Source organism: Delphinus delphis, chromosome 13, assembly GCF_949987515.2.
Source record: "Delphinus delphis chromosome 13, mDelDel1.2, whole genome shotgun sequence".
NCBI lineage: Eukaryota > Metazoa > Chordata > Mammalia > Artiodactyla > Delphinidae > Delphinus > Delphinus delphis.
In genome coordinates this window covers 62,068,105-62,085,750 of record NC_082695.1, presented here as the reverse complement: position 1 = coordinate 62,085,750, position 17,646 = coordinate 62,068,105, and the positions used below count along the sequence as shown (strand labels likewise).

Sequence of the window (17,646 nt, the reverse complement as noted above, 5' to 3'; positions counted from 1 at the left end):
CTAGAGGAAAATTCCCTGTAGAAAAAGCACTGTTTTTCTGCATCTCATAAATTTTGATGTGTTGTTTTCTTCACTGTCAGTTGGTTTGAAATGTCTTCTGATTTCTCGTGTGAATTCCAGTCACTTTAAAAGATTCAATTTAAATCTTACGTCTTCTCTTTTCTGATGACTCTAGCCTATTTTCCTCTTTTCCACCTCATTCATTATATATTTTCTCTGTATACTTTTATACTCTGTTTTAGTCTCTCATTTTTTTTTATGCATACACATTTGTTTTATGTGTGTGTCTTTTACTGACTCCCAAAATGAATGATAGTCTCTTTGATTACAGGAACTCCATCGTATGCTGACTCTGTAAACTTTTTAGTACCTTGTCTGTAGTTGGCATACAATTAACAGACATTTCTTAAGCACCATTAATGTAGGAGCTATTGTGGATGATAAAGGTTGGGTATAATCCAGATACGCTTTAACTAATTTTTAAAAGATATTAACTAACGACACAAAATAATATATAATAAAAACCAAATGAGAGGAGATGTCATTAAACACTCCAGGTTCTCTGAAGAGGAAGAGGAGACTGTAGGACAAATTATTTGAGGAGGATTTCAGAGAGGACTTGGGATTTGAAGTGGCCCTGAAACAGAGGTGGGATTTAAGTGAAGATGGAGGAAATGCCATTCCCACTGTGGGAAAATCATGTGCAATGGTCCTGAGGTATAAATGTACACTGCCCATTTGGAGGATGGGGAGAGACCAGCATGGGAAAACTAGGGGACAGAAGTCAGGGCTACTGTGAAGCAGGATATGGAGTTATGTGTTTGGCATACTGTTTTTTTTTTTTTTTTTTTTTGCGGTACACGGGCCTCTCACTGTTGTGGCCTCTCCCGTTGCGGAGCACAGGCTCCGGACGCGCGGGCTCAGCGGCTATGGCTCACGGGCCCAGCCGCCCCGCGGCATGTGGGATCTTCCCGGACCGGGGCACGAACCCGTGTCCCCTGCATCGGCAGGCGGACTCTCAACCACTGCGCCACCAGGGAAGCCCTGGCATACTCATTTTTGGTGGCAAATCTGCTGTGCCACCTTGGTGCTCACACAGTTTTCTTTCCTGCTTGGCCCTCTTATTCTGCATCTGCCAGTCAGAGCTTCTCAGCAGTGCTTTCTGAGTAGCGTGGGAAGGAGTTTCCAGGCCAAATCCCCTGCCTCTTGGCACTTGGACTTAGGCACTCTTTGTTGCCTCTTGGCTCTTGGACTTAGGCACTCTTTGTTTTCTCTTGGAGATTTTCTTTCTTGGTTGCCTCTGGAGTCCAGTCACTCCTCTGAAGCAGCAGTTGTGGTTTTTCAAGGCTGGTGGCCAGGAGGAGGCCTGGTGATTTGGTTCGTTTCCAGGAAATCTTGTTCTAGCTCCACCCTCCCTGCCCAGTTCAAAGAGTGTCCACACCCTTAATTAAGAAAAAGGAAACCACCTTTTCCAAATGAATATCAAAAAACAGAGAACCTAAGTGTACTTCTCTGGGAAGATCAAAGCACTTCCGTCCACAAACCAATATTGACATTGACCCTTTGTACCCGTTCATTCACTCAGGAGCCTTTGTTTTCATCATTCTCTTCTAATGCATCTGGCTGGGAACACAATAGACATTTACATCCCACAGAATTTTACTGTAGACCTTTGGTTTGCATAATCTTAAGCTAAATGTTTTGGATGTGTGTGTGTGTGTGTGCAGGACTGGTCTGAGACTTGGGAGAAGCTGCAGGCTCTTGCAGTAGTGTTGGGCCAACAAGGCTACTCACAAGGTGGGTAGCAAACAGCAAATTCAGAAGCTGGACAGTCTGAGAGTCCAGAAGAGGGAGCATTAGGGCTACTCAGGAAAGGCTTCCAGAAACCTCGGGGGTGGAGGGACTGAATTTAGATTCAGGAGGGGATAATGTAAGCATCGTCTTAGAGTTGCCACTGAGCACCGCATTTCAGGGGGGCAGTTAGAAGCCTACCCCGCTGAGACAGAAGGGCGTGTGTGGAGGGGGTGGGTGGAGAAATGAAGCTTTGGTGGAGGCTATTTCTCTAGGCTTCCCGAGGCCGAAATCTATCCTCAAACAGTAACCAGAACCCGTAGAATTAAATGTATTTCTAACTAAGATTTATTTGTATGCCCATGTGTAAAATTTATTATACTTATAATAATCCACTTTTTAAAATGCAGTGTGAGTTATGGCTAGTTAAGTTTCTGAGGTTGAAATCAGCCTCAGGCCTTGGTCCTGCTGGGTCTCTCTGGGACCCCTGTCTGCTCAGCCAGGCCATGAGGAGTGGCAGCAAATGGAAGAGAGAAATCCTGCTTCTCTAGTGTCCAGGGCTGGGCAGAGAGGTATCTTCAGGGGGTCCCACCCCCACTCAATGGCACAGAAGAACCTTCTTCAGCAGATGGAGTGTAGGGAGGCTAGGCTGGGGCTGGGTCAGTTCAAAGCTCCCCAGGGCACACCCAGTGGCAGCCTAACCAACCTCCCTAAGGGACTGGAGTCTGGATCAGACCACCTATTATATGCATTTGGAGGGTAGAAACCAGGAAACCAGACGCATTAGGGGACACTTTAGGGGTATTCTTTAAAGCTCCTGATTTGTTGGTTTGGGGAGCTGAGGGCACTTTGATTTTTAAAATATACTGCATCCGGGACTACTGCTTTGGGAGACTCAGGCAGCTTCCTCCAACTCCAGAGCACGTAGTAGAATAAAATAGGAATAAATGGCTGCTTAAAATTTTAAAAAAATTCCTTTCCCCCAAAGTGGGGCCAGCCCATCGGGGCCTGCTGGCTGCTGGGCTTAGCTTCCTGCTGCAGCGGGAAGCCGGCCTCCCTCTCGCAATGCTGGGGCGTGGCTCAACAGTGCCCTCGACCCTCACACCAGGCTTCTTGGCTTTGGGAAGAGATGTCAGAGTCAAGCTCTGTGACAGGTGTGAGGACACAGTGAACACTGTGTATCCCTGGTTAAAATGGACCTGTGGTGTAACTGAGTTTCCCCCCGTGGGATAGAGGGTCACTCAGCAGAAGGCTGGAAGGGGGCTCAGTTCCTGCTCCCTGCCTGGCCTGATCAGGGCATGTGGGGACCCAGGGAGGGGCCCCAAGCCCAGCCAGCTCCCTCGTCCATGTGCCTCTCAGTCCTCTGTCACTTCCTTCCTGTTTCGTGGCCCCATGGTTTCATAATTTTAAAAACTCTTCCATAGCTACATGCACTCTGAACTTCTTCTATTTTGTCCTTTTTGGTCACATGTGCCTTGGAGGTAAGTGTTTCAGCAACTCCCCATGGCCAGCTTCCCTGTGCCCTGCCCTGTCCACGCTTCAGGCCTCGGGGCTGCCGTCACCGCACTCCCCGTCTCACACAGTGTTGTTTTTCTCACCAGAGTTCAGACATCCTCAGCAGCATTGGCTATGAGACCATCATCCAGCATCTGAACAATGGCCGCAAGAACTGCAAAGAGTTTGAAGACTTTTTAAAAGAAAGGTACATGTTGTTTCTCTCTGAAGACAGAGGGTGGACAAAACACTCCCACACAGACAAGGACAGTTTACTGGTTTTGTTTGTTTTTAATGGTCCGCAAAACCCTCTGTTGTAAAGTTATGGAACGATCCCCAAGAAGTAAATGATATCTTTGTCCTAAAGCTTTTAGGAAGCTGTTCAAGAGATAAGATTTATGAATGAAACAGCAAACAAAATATAATAAAATACTAAGTTTTGTGATACATATGATACTGAAAGACCTCACGGGAGAGGAGAGCTTGGGACGACTGGCAAAAACGGAGGGCCAGCGTCATGGAGGAGGAGATCTTGAAGTGTCCCTTAACTCGAGGAAGAGATGGCTTTGGTCTGTGGAGGAACACCCAGGTGTCTATGGGAGGGCGGCAAGCAGGGCCTGTGCAGTGACAGGGAGGCAGAGCCTGGCTCAGAGACCACTGAGCTGCGGTGGTGGGAAAGATGCAGGTGCCAGTAGTGGTGCTCCGCAGGGTGGTGGGCTTGGTGGCCTGAGGGGATCTGGCATGCTTTAGAGGATTCCCTCCGCTCCCCTTCTCTTCCCTTCCTTTCCTTTTTTTTTGCAGTACGCAGGCCTCTCACTGTTGTGGCCTCTCCCGTTGCGGAGCACAGGCTCTGGACGTGCAGGCTCAGCAGCTATGGCTCACGGGCCCTGCCGCTCCGCGGCATGTGGGATCCTCCCAGACCGGGACACGAACCCGTGTCCCCTGCATCAGCAGGCGGACTCTCAACCACTGCGCCACCAGGGAAGCCCAAAATGCATCCTTTTTTACAACTAGAGTCAGTTTCAGGTGTGTTTCACTCTACATTATCAGGAGTGGGCAAAAAATTTAGAAATAGAATCCAAGAGTAGAGGCCCAAGAAAACACAGGATTCTTGCTCAAGCTATGGTAGTGAGGGGAAGGTATTGTATAAGATCAGAAGGGCAGAAAAGAGAATTCGCGCGCATGGTTTCAGAGCAAGTAGATAGGGTTGCCCACAGTACCAGGAGCAAGGTAAACCCAAATGACGCAACAGCCGTGCAAATTACCTCGGCCAAAAAAAAGGAGGGAGAGAAGAAGGGAGAGAGGGAGGAAGGAAGATATGAAGTCAAAAAGAGCAAAAGAACCAGGGCCCCAAACTCAAGAACAGATAGACAAAGCCACTCCAAAATCTGGGTAACTGATCCCAAGTAGAAAATTTACCAAAAGGGAATAATAAAAGTATTCAGAGAGAGAATCCAGGAAAAATTTCATGGAATGTAGAAGAACTAAATAGATCTGAAGGACACACACTATAAACCAGGAAACATTGATACACAGTAATCAATATTGATTATGATTATTTAAGAGTCAACATTAACATTCATCCTGGTTAAGTTATTTAGTTAAAGAAAGAATACTTCAAGTATCTAGGAAAGAAATGAACCAAGTTTTTGAAATAGGAATGAGCAGCAGGGAATCTGGATGGCCTTGGGTTTCTCTTCAATGACGGAAGCCAATGGAACAAGTTCAGCAGAGTTCTGAGGGAAAGTTTAAGAACATTCATTACACCAGCGAGGTTGTCATTCAGATATAAAGGCCACACCATCATCAAAAAATCTACAAATAATAAATGTTGGAGAGGGTGTGGAGAAAAGGGAACCCTCCTACACTGTTGGTAAGGATGTAAATTGGTGCAGCCACTGTGGAGAACAGTATGGGGGTTCCTCAAAAAACTAAAAATTGAGTTACCGTATGATCCAGCAGTCCCATTCTGGAGCATATATCTGGAAGAGACGAAGACTCTAATTTGAAAAGATACATGCACCCCAGGCAGGGTTCATTGCAGCACTATTTACAAGAGCCAAGACATGGAAGCAACCTAAATGTCCATCAACAGATGAATGGATAAAGAACCTGTGGTACATATATATACAATGGAACACTACTCAGTCGTAGAAAAGAATAAAATAGTGCCATTTGCGGCAACATGGATCAACCTAGAGATTATCATACTAAGTGAAGTAAGACAGAGAAAGACAAATATCCTATGATAACACAGGTGGAATCTAGAAAAGATAAAAATAAACTTATTTACAAAACAGAAACAGACTCACAGACATAGAAAACAAACTTATTATGGTTACCAAAGGAGAAAGGTGGGGGGAGGATAAATTAGGTGTGTGAGGTTAACAGATACACACTACTATATATAAAATAGATAAACAACAAGTACCTACTGTATAGCACTGGGAACTATATTCGATATCTTGTAATAACCTGTAATGGAAAAGAAACTGAAAAATAACATATATAGATATATGTATATGTATAACTGAATCACTTCGCTGTACGCCTGAAAGTAACACAACCTGGTAAATCAACTATACTTCAATAAAAAGTAAAAAATAATAATTTCAAATGTGAAGGCCACAGGTAAATGGTTTCAAATATGAAAGAACTCAGGAAATACTGATGCCCTCCCTTCTGAGCCATTTTGGCAAAAGGTCACAAAGTGATGAAATTCAGCCAAAAGATCACAAAGTGAAGAAATGAACCAAAATACAAATCTTAGGGATGGAAAAGCTATGGTAATAGGACTGGTAGTGAGCATCACATCCATTTTAATAAATAGTTAAGACTACACAACTGGGGGAATTATGATTGGAGAACAAAGTGTGTTATAGACACAAATGAAGTAAAAATAATGTAAACATTATCAAGGAGGAGGTGGAGGTACGATAGTGCTAATCATCTCATCCTTTCACGGGCGGGCTGTCAAACATCTGAAACTGTCAAAAACTGAAGTAGGTCATTAAAATATTTTAATGTCTCAATCCCCTTAATTATTTTCATAAACTCCTTTTTAGCTTTAGAAGGATATTTTAGGAATTAATTTTTCCTGTGGCAAAGAAACAATTATTTGAAATTCAGCAATTCCTTCAGCTTCCTTTCAGTTTTCTTTTCTTCTGTGAAATTTAAATAAAATCAGGCTTAATACTTTATTTTTAAATAGCATGTAGAATATAGTCTCATTCTTTTAAAATTACTCATGCCTGTCTGTCCATCCTTCCTGCCTGCATATCTGCATAAAGAAATGTCCATTACAATCATCACCTGGTGTTAATACTAATTATTTTTAGTTGGTGGAATTTTGGACAGTTTGTTGCTTTCTTCTATGTATTTTTCTTTTTCCTTATTTTTGAATAATGAGCATGTATCATTTTAATAAAATGGATAAGGTCATTATTTAGAAAGGACAGATGAGAGTGGGAGAAACTTTATAACATGTAAGAATAAGTATTGATATTCATAATAAAGAACTTCTACAAAATAATAGGAAAAAGGCAAAACACTCAGTTAAAAAGTTGCGATAGGGCTTCCCTGGTGGCGCAGTGGTTGAGAGTCCACCTGCCGATGCAGGGGACGCGGGTTCGTGCCCCTGTCCAGGAGGATCCCACATGCCGCAGAGCGGCTGGGCCCGTGAGCCATGGCCACTGAGCCTGCGCGTCCAGAGCCTGTCCTCCACAACGGGAGAGGCCACAACAGTGATAGGCCCGCGTACAGAAAAAAAAAAAAAAAAATTGGGATAATGTGAGTAGGTAACTCATAGAAGAATATATACAAATGTCCAATAAATATATAAAATGCATAATCACACTAGAACTCAAGGAAAAGCAAATTAAAATGAGAGTTTTTTTTAACGTCTGTCACTAAAGACTGGTAATAATTAAAAAGGAATTATAATATCCAGTGTGGGGGAGGGTTTCTGGGAATGGGACTCTTACACACTTTTGGTGGGAATATAAATTGGGAAGGCTTTTTTGGAGGGCGATTTGGCACTGTTTTCCAAAATTTAAAACACATATTCCTCTGATCTAGTAAATCCACTTTCTCAGAAGTCCTAGCCTAGAGAAACATTCTCAGAGATGCCCATGAATGTCTGTCTGAGGATGTTCATTTAGCTTTTTTTGGCAGTAATGAAAAAACAAATAGGTGACCCTGAACTGTGGAAAACTCCATATTATGAACACGGTGGTTAGCATGTACTGATAAGGAAAGATCTATATGATGTATTTATTACTAGGTGAAAAACAGAACAGCAAATAATAGAATGATCTCAATTATGTAACCGTTGTGTATTTGTGAGATACAGTTATGTAAATGCAGAAAAAGAACTGGAAAGGTACATACCAAGCTTAGCAGTGGCTCCCTCTGGGGAGAGGAGTGGAATTGGGGGATAGCGTGAAGGGGGACTTTTTGTGTTTTATTCCATATGACTTTGTGTTGTGTGAATCTTTTGCAGTGAGAATGTATTCATAATATACTTTTTTTCTTTTAATTTGAAGAAAGTGGGGTAGATGAGCTTAAAGGGTTTAGATAAGGCTGGGGCTGGGACACAAAGTGGAGATGGTGACAGAGGGCCATGAGGCTAGGGGAAGGGGGGAAGTGAGGGATGTTTTGTGCTTTACACAGACCTGTGCCACACCGAGTAACAAGCAGATGTTCTTGTGAGACATGCCAACTTCAGGGTTTATATTCTGAAATTCCCCTCTCTTTGGTATGGTTTAGCTGTGTATTTGAATTGACTATGAATGAGGAACTCTATAGGTTGGTTAAAGGATACTCTTAGAGAAGATGGGAGGGGTGGGCCTTAGGATTGCAGCGTTTCGTGGAAATATCTTTTACTCCACTTATAAAAGGTATGTTTTATATCTATATAGATTTATATAGATTATTTATATAAATTATGGATCATAGTTTTGAAAATTATTCTGTAATGTGCTAGCCAGTATTGGTCAAGGGGCCATGCTTGGTCTGGCTTTAATATTCAAGCTAGAGACTTTTTGCTGGAGAAGAACACCTTAGAGATGAAGGCCACTGTTCTTTTACAGTTCCTCCTGGTTCTGTAGAGGAGAGTTTCACATTTTAGAGAAATGTGTCATATCTGAGCTTCTACTGTCAAGGGTACAGTTTTGCCTTCAAGGGAAGTGCCATGTGTCTGAAATAAGAATCAGCCCTGAGAAGGACTCATAACCCTCTTTTATGTTCCTTTTAGGGCATCAATTGAAGAGAAATATGGCAAAGATCTGCTCGGCCTCTCTAGGAAGAAGCCATGTGGACAGTCTGAGACCAAGTAGGTGCCACATTTCTTTCTGGTTTCTAGGTTGGCTGATACCACTCAGAGCCCCCAGCACTTCAGCAGGCAGAGCTGGCCAGTAGGGTGAAGTGTGTTGGGTGAAAAAAAAATTTTAATTTTTTTTTATTTCTAGTTGTGAAAAATATATAGAAAAATAGAAAGAAAGCTGAAATGAATTATGAAGCCATAACCCATTAATATTTTCTAAATTTTCCTTGAAGACCTTTCCTATATATACTTTTTATAGGTAGAATTATACATAATTTTATGCTAGAAGTTTAATAGAGAGGGTATTCTTGTTTTATTTATATGTATATATATGTGTGTGTGTGTGTGTGTGTGTGTATAAAACACACCCATAGTTTGTGATAGCTACAAGAGACTCTCTTTGCACTATTTCATAGTTCTCACCACCAGTGTGAGATTTCTTTACCACAATTATTTATTCTTCCATCATTCATTGAATACTCTGAGGATACAGAGATGGCCAGACATGGTGCCTACTTTAGGAACACACTCCCTCGTATACAGGGCTGGCTTCCTGGGCAGTCGTATAGGATCTCACACATAGATAGGCTTCGTAATTGGTTTAATGCTCTTTGCCGTCACTATTTGAAATTCTTAGTGATTTATAAACAAGGGATCCTACATTTTCATTTTGCAGTGGGCCTCACAAATTATGTAGCCAGTCCTACTCACATGGAAGTTTCTAAATTCCTTCTCTAACATAGCATACTGAGGGAGACTAGGGGGAAATTGTTTAGGCAGACCTTTGAAGATCTCTGCAGATGTAATCACACCTCATGCTGACATGCACACTGCTTTGGCTGTGCTGTAGACAGCTGCAGAGACACCCTGAGGTCTGTGTCCCCTCAGAGGTAGTACAGGGAGCAGACAAGACATTGCCCTTCCCCTTCTCTTCTCTTGATCCTAAGACGCACACACACACACACACACACACACTCACTTATCCCAGACTACAAAGTACTGGATTATTGAGGAGGAGGAAAACATTGGGAGATATTTAAAATATTAACAGTTACATAAACCTTAAAAACTTGTTACCCTCAGACAGAGGAAATTAGTACAAGGAGAATTTGTTTGTTGATTATATTCTATATATTTTTGATGTTTTAAATGAAAAAATTTAAAACACACTGAAAAGTAAAAAGACAAACGTAATGAATGGCTGTGAATCCATCACCCAGATTTAACAATTATTCATACTTGTCATATTTTCTTAATGTAGTTTTTTGGTGTTTAAACCTGGAGTCAGCTATTTTTCCACATATTTCTCCAGGTTTTCTTTTCATGATTAATCATATTTAGAGATGAAACTCTGAGTTCTAGAGTTGGTCATTGTCACAGAGGTGTCACTGTTTCTAGGCTGTTTCAGGGGACAGATTTTAGAAGCCTGAGTTCATATTGATATTTCCAATTCTAATTAACTTTACAGTTCACTTAACTTCTTTCATTTTATATTTATTTCCTCTTGCACTGAAAAATCTTGGTTCCTGACAATATTAGCAGAATTATTTGCTTTATATGACAATATATAGTAAAATGTTTCAAAATAATAATATTAAACTGCTACTAACAATAAAACTTCTGAATGAAACTTAACATTTCTTTGCAGTTCTTTTTGCAGTTCTTCTTGACCTTATATCCCTCTAAGAACACTGTGTTCTAAGGTCATGTAAAATACTATTTTCTGTGTGATTATGTAAACAGTTTTATATATAGTTAAGTTTGTTTGTTTTAAATTTTAAGGATTAATTTCTTTTCCTGCTTGGTTTAGTTTCTTTTTTGAATATGTAAAACATTTCTATGTTCGAGGTCAGAATTGCATAGTATTAGGTAGGTTTCACTGTTATTCAAGGAGGGTTTAGATACTTTCAAGGAAGATTAGTGGGTCAGTTGATCCAAAAACTTGTTTATTCATAAAGAAGCATAAGCCATTTGGGAAGATATCCAAAAAAATTTTAGGTGATGTGATGGAAAATAGCCATATTCTCTCACATAGTACTTCTTGAAAAATATATTTGGCAGAATGAGTCTGATCCAAAGTGATATTTCTTGCACATTTGACTTAAACTTGGTAAATTCATTAAGAGACTATAGAGCCATTCTCTTCTGTGACGAAAGCCCGTCAGTTTTCCTTCTAAGAATTCCTCAGAGAGGAAGGTGCAACAGGATATGAGACCTGGGGACTGTGTTTCCAAGGTGGAAGTGAAAGGCCATTCAGGTACTTCTGTTTTTGTCACCTCCAGGGTGATCTTTAGGAAGGTGCCCTAGATGACAGTGCACGACTTTGTTTGTCCAGGAACTAAATAGGATTTTTTCACCTCATCGACCACTTTGAGAGACTTCGGCTTTCTGATGGGCCCTGTTAGGGTTTAAGGCCAAAGTGCTTATTAAAAGGTGGCAGAATATTTTCTTTTCCCACAGTTAAGGAGAACACCAGGGAGAAGAGGGCATGGACGTTGAGAGAACACCATCCCCAAGGTTCAGATTCTATCCTCAGATTGTCGTCAGTTTTGGACATGGGAAACAGCAATAAAGTGATGGTGTGGGACAACAAAGCTGATGACAAACTAAAGGGAGTTTGGGGCTTCTATCTTAGTGGTGTTTTAGGCAGTCACTTAGGGTAGGAGAAAAATTTTAGACCCTGAACAGACTTTATCTCTAAGTCACTTTCCAACTCCACAGCTCACTATGGGGAAGACTTCTAGTTGTATCTGCAGCCATAGCCATCTTTCTCCCTCACTAATTCCAGTCATAAGTCTGCTCCCCAGTGGGGCTCATTCATCCTTCTGGGCCACTTGTGCCTTTGTTTGGATATGGACACTTTTCTAGTACATTGCATTCCTTGAAAAATTGTATCATAAGATGGATAAAGTGTATGGAGACTGTGCAGTTATGTTTTTCTGCTTAGTGTGTTTGTAATAACTGGGAATGTTTATGTGAGAAAAGGCAGGGAGAAATAAGAACGCTTTGTTTTGGGACAAATAAACAGAGTGAGAAAAATGAGGTGTAGCTAAAAGAAGGGGCCAGCTGGAAGATACAAGGGTTATTAGTTTGCAAAATAGCAGAACTTTCCACCTACATATATACATATAGAATATGATCCATGATCCCATGCTGTTGTGGCTGGGGGCTGGGGGACCATGACTTCACTAAGTCCCATTCCTTCTTGAGTGGCTGGAGTGAGCCCAGTGAGATATGCTTCCATGAAAGCGGCAGTGAGCAAGAAAATCCCCAGGGCCACTTCACCTTAAAAGGAGGCTTTTTTTTAAAAATTTTTTTTTTTGTGTGTGATAAGTGAGCCTCTCACTGTTGTGGCCTATCCCGTTGCGGAGCACAGGCTCCAGACGCGCAGGCTCAGCGGTCATGGCTCACGGGCCCAGCCACTCCGCGGCATGTGGGATCTTCCCGGACCGGGGCACGAATCTGTGCCCCCTGCATTGGCAGGCGGACTCTCAACCACTGCACCACCAGGGAAGCCCTAAAAGGAGGCTTACTAAAGAAGTGTAGGATGGGGGTGAACTAAAACCATGGGCAAGGGCGAGCTATAAGGGAGGAGGAGCCATGGGTTATGAGGGAAAGGCGCAGGGAGACGGAGAGAAGGTATGAAAAATGAGTTTGGTCTTCTCCACAGAAACTGTGAGGTAAGAAATGTGTCTTGTTTTAAGCTGCTAAATTGGTGGTAGTTTGTTCATCAGCGGTGGAACACTAAATCGATGTGTTTAATGTCTGTCTTCTCTGTTAAGACTCTTAAGTCTGGGACAATATCTGTCTTGTACTGTTGAATCACCAACATCTATTGCAATGCCTTGGCCCATAGTTTATGTGCAGTAAGTATGTGTTGATTGAAGAATGGATGTAAAAGGAGGTGATCAGGAGCCACAGTTTGAATCCTTCCTTTATGTATTCATATTTCTAATTACCATACTTTAAAGAATGACTGGTATTCTTATGAGAAAGGGACCATAACTCCCATATTATTGTTGGGAGAAATGAAGCATGAAGAATTTTGGCATCTGGCTCCACCCAGGTAGACAGGGAAGCATTTATGATGCTTGTGCCTGGGACTGAAAGGGTAAGAGAGAGGAAACTGGACTGAAGAAGTCTTGATCTTTTGGTGTCTTCTCAAGCTCCCAGGCAAAGATCAGACCGTAGGCTATCAGTTAAGATGTGGGCTGGGAGAAACACACAATGGCATTATAATAAGGTTATACAGCCAATTTCCAGAACCGAAATTATATATGTGCTTTTTTTTTAAGCACCCTGAAGCGGGCCCTTGACGTCTTCAAGCTACGTAAGTGATTCTTTAAAAATGTATTTGCTGTCTTTGGCAAGCTCTGTGTCTGTCGTCAAAGGTGCGTTTTAATTTGAACAGCAATCTCATACTGGGTGAAAAAAAAAAAATCAGAGCAACTCCTAAGGTGAGGAATAGCCCTTCAGAGTTGAAATGAGCTGGAGAACGGTCCACACTTGCACGTTATGATGTACATTTGACTTACGTAGGGCAGTGGTTCTCACACTGCAAACTCAGGGTGAGGCCCTGGCACTGATCTTCCAGGGGTCCTGTCCAGTTCTAGTATTCCCTGGGCCTGTTACTCAGAATTTAAGACTTTAAGTCCTTCTGTTCTTCATGCTTCCAAGCTAAGGGCTTTAATGTGGCACAGTATGTGCTTAACATGTTTCTGTAGCTAGTTGAGTGGTTCTAGACATCTTTCCGTTTCAGTTCATGCAGATCTGTCTCACTCTTACATTTAAAATATTTTTATTCTACAAAATGCCACATTTCCTCCAGAAAGGTGATACTGATTTTTTCCCCACCAACAATGCTGTTTTTCCCCATGCTTGCCAATACCAAGAATTTTTACACTTTAAAAATTTTGCCAAACTGAAAGGTAAAAAGTGATAGTTTTCAGGGTTTTAAAGCTTTGTGTTTTTTCAGTAGTTTTAAGGCTGAATACATTTTCAAATGTTTACTGGCTATTTGGCCAATCTTTTTAAAAATTTCATGTTTTTTAACCATTTAAAAAATACTGGAGTATATATATTTATTTTGATTTGTGAAAGCCCTTTGTTACATAAATTGCAAATATTTTTTCCAGTTTGTCATGTACCTTCTAACCTTGTTCAAGGTTATTTGACACACACGCAAGTTTAAAATTTTTTCTTAGGTCAGATCTGTCAGTCTTTCTAGCTTTAATGCCATCTTCAGTTTGTTTTCTTAGAACAAGAAAGGTAAGCATTTCGGTTTTTCTATTAAAAAAGTAAGCCGTGCTTATTACAAAGAAAATAAAGGGAAAAACACCAATAATCTTTCTATCCAGAGATAAATTTCTTATGGGCTCATGAGATTTTAGAGATGGAAAGAACCTCAGAGTCATGTAATGAGAAATAGGATCGAGTTTGAAATTGTAATGGGTTTAGTAATGTGTGCTAGCGTGCAAGCTCCATGAGCTTCTCCCTGGCCCTGGGCATGCACTAGGTTAGTAGCAGTTAGTGGTAGGAAGCTAAGCTAAAGGTTTGCCAGCTCGGTCTTGGTGGCCAGGGCAATGCTGGGCACATGGAGGGGCTCAATAAATGTTGGTGACCAAGTGAAGCAGGTTAACTTTACCACTTGCCCTAGCGTTTTGTATGTATTTAAACTTTTTGTATAGTTTCTTTGGTTTGAAATCAGACATGTGTAGATCTTTTTTTTTTTTTTAATTCTTTTTGCAGAAATAGACAGTGTGGCACAAAGTCACATTCAGCTTGCACAGACTCTAAGAGAAGAGGCCAGGAAGATGGAAGAATTCAGGGAAAAGCAAAAGTTACAGCGAAAAAAGGTTGGGTTTACGTATGTGTTAAGATGTTGCCATTCTTCCAGCAGAAAATTCCAGGCTTGTTTGTTCATTAAACTCCTTGACCCATTTCCTACCCTCAAGCACCCACACTCTTCTTTTAACCTATGAGATTATTTACTGGGAACCATACGGGCACTCAGTCTAGATGGTGATGCCTCTGTGCCCATTTGCACGTTAGGGCACTTCTTTTTTAATTGCTGTAAGAGTCAGGGATCCAGCCTGCTTTCCTCTTCTTTTTATATCTGCTGCCACTGTTTAAACTATGACTGGAAAGGGGAACCCCTCTGTCTTCATAAGGGTCTAGCATGTGCTACCAAGGTGGTAGGTTCTCAGACGACACTCCTCCTCCTGGACAAGGCAGTAAGGGGAGGATAAGAAGTAGAGGGGACCCATGTTCTCCCTGGAGACCATAATGTCGTCCAACCACCCTATTTTACAAATAGGGAAACTGAGGCCCTGGGAAATTCAAGTCTTTTTGGCCTCAAAGCAGATGTTTACAGGCTCTTTTTCATTTATAGGGTTTAATCTGGCCAATTATATGGAAGGAGATGGGAGTGAACAAGAGTTAATAAAACTGGTAAACATTTGGGAAGTTATAGGCATCAAGAAAAGAAGTCCAGATTTATATTAAAGTGTTCCTTAGACTAGACCACTGTTCTGACTTCCTTCTGTTTTGTTCCTTAAAGACTTGTACATTCAGGTTGGCCTGGCAGCCAGATAGGGCCCTTCCAGAACTTTTACATTTAATTAATTAATTATTTAAATTTGTTGGCCACACCAGAAGCACAGAGTCTTAACCTCTGGACTGCCAACCTCTGGACTGGTCTCCAGGGTTGGAATGAACTTCACGTGGGGGATAAGCTCTTCCCTATTTGGCATCCAAACATTCCCACCCAGGTCTCTCCATACAGCTCTGCATGGACTTTTTGGACATCTTTCTTCATCTTGGCCCTTTAGTGTCTGGAAGTCTGCAGTGTGTATTCAGTAAACAACTGGCTCTACCCCTACCTCAATCTCAGCAACTTTGCCTGTGGTTCTAAATCAGAGTCTAATTCCAGCTTCCTTGGTGGCCACTTGGCATTCAGAGTGGGTGGCACTATCTTAAGAGCCTGACTGCCTTACATATACTGTCATTTCATGAGCCGCTCTTAACTGCTATACCTCTTATAGGAAGGAAGGGTAGAAACCAACAGTTAAGGAACATGATGTCAGGTGTTTTCACACAAACTCAAGCTTCATGTATGAGGTTTGAGGGGGTGCATCTGACCTAAAGTACTTTTCAGAGCAAAAATAATATGTATATTACACCCATCTACTGGACGGTCAAACTCTTTTTGGCTGACATTGCCAGCCCTGCCTGCCTCTCCAAAGGATTTACAATTTTTCAGAAGCAAAATGCCTTAGACAACCAGAGTCTCTGCACACATGATTTCCCCTAAGAGGAGAAGAGGGTCATTTCCTCACATTATTAAGTGCCCTCGGTTGCCTTAGTTATTTCAGGGAGAGTTTTGTTAATTTTGCAAGGCTTCTGAAACTTCCCTTCCCAGCAGGTTACAAAGACCAAGTTCTCACAGCTAGAAGAACTGTTCTGAATTCTCTTAAGCAACAGAGGCGCCTGGGCTCCTTCCACCACTGTCACCCAAATTCCCTATATTGTGTGCTCTCAAGAGCAGGAAAACACCTTCTGAGCTTTCTTTGCAGAGTCCGAAGTTCATTAATAAATTTGTAATTACTTGTGTCGCAATGAACTCTGGGTTGTTCCACTTCTGTATTGATACCTTTTTTTTTAAAAAAAGCAAACTTTTGCAGAAAATGTGTTAGTGTTAACTTCTCATTTTCACTGGTCAAACCCTGCATGCGCTGGTCTCTCACTTCTTGGAAATTAAGCCATTTCCAGGAAATCCATCAGTTAGTTTCTTTTAGCAAACTGGGACGGGGGAGGTACAGATGGAATGGCTGGTAGAAGTTTTGGTGAACCCACTTACAGAACTACTGTTTTCTGAGGGTGGTAACCAATGCGGCCATGGCCATCTCTCCCACACAGCATAGAGCATGGCTAGAGAGACTGACGTGACAATAATCATGACAAAGTGTGATGAGCCTTAAAAGGTAGGGAAGTGAAGGTGCCAGCTGAACATGAAGTGGGGACACTTAACCTAATTTATAGGTCTGGGGAGGCCTTCTGGAGGCAGCGACCTTGAAGCTAAAGCCAGCAGAGTGAAAGGCAGTGTGGGTGAGGGCAGAGAGAGAGGAGTCTCTCACCCCTGGAGGTTGGCAGGCAGAGAGGGATCTTCGGAGCCACTCTCAGGAGGCTTGACTTTTTAGGTGCTGGAGTTCCTTCCCAGCCCAGAACGTCCTAAGCCTGACAAAGGCAGCATGTGGTCAGTCATCCTCTCCTTTGGTGCCCATATTAAGATAGGGACGATCACAGCAGAATGTTCTGCCTGTGTCGAGAGCAGTCTCCAAAGGCAACCTCTTTGGTCACGCAGGTTTTCACTTCCAGTTTTCAGAGTACAGTCTGAATGTATGTAGACAAACAGACCACTCAGCAGCTCTGTCAGTAATTTACTGCAGGGTCACTTGGGTCATTTATAAATCTCTTCTTCCTTTTCCCCTCCCTCTTGCTTCTCCCCACTTGATAGCATAGAGGATTGTGTTTTTGCACTATTTTGTGTTATTGATAACAAAACATAATCAAATTTCTACTGGAGTTGGTCTAAGCAGAAAGAATGAGTCCTAGAAGGAAAACTCCCCCAAGGAGTCCTGAAAGAGGGGACCTCCCTGGCAGTCCAGTGGTTAAGACTCTGCACTTCTACTGCAGGGGACACGGGTTTGATCCCTGGTTGGGAAACTAAGATCCCACGTACTGCATGGTGCGGTCAAAAAAAAAGGAGTCCTGAAAGAGAACTTGTGACTTTCTGGGGTCACCATGAATAGACCACCTTACAAGTGAGTATGGACATGAGGAGACTTAAATCAAGGTGGTATAGCAGACAGAGCTGGACTGGGTGTCACTGAGTGGCCTTGAGCAATATCACCTCATGGGCCCTGGGGATCATACCTGTCAGATGAGAGCTGGACTGCTGCTTTCTAAGATCCTGCCGACATACAAGTGCCAGGAATCTTTGAAGGCAGAGAGAAGAATGGTGTGAAGTAGAACTTTGT

The 17,646-nt window shown here is 42.2% G+C and overlaps 1 protein-coding gene across 2 annotated transcripts in view; it reads left to right on the top strand.

The window, feature by feature from the left end:
- PSTPIP2 (proline-serine-threonine phosphatase interacting protein 2) overlaps positions 1-17,646 on the top strand; it is an 80,982-nt gene that overhangs the window by 47,311 nt on the left and 16,025 nt on the right. For both annotated transcript variants that reach the window (XM_060028987.1, XM_060028986.1), the window contains exons 2-5: positions 3,393-3,493; positions 8,540-8,617; positions 12,904-12,938; positions 14,357-14,463. In XM_060028987.1, coding sequence (XP_059884970.1) covers positions 3,393-3,493; positions 8,540-8,617; positions 12,904-12,938; positions 14,357-14,463 — 321 coding nt within the window. The remainder of the gene's footprint in view (positions 1-3,392; positions 3,494-8,539; positions 8,618-12,903; positions 12,939-14,356; positions 14,464-17,646) is intronic.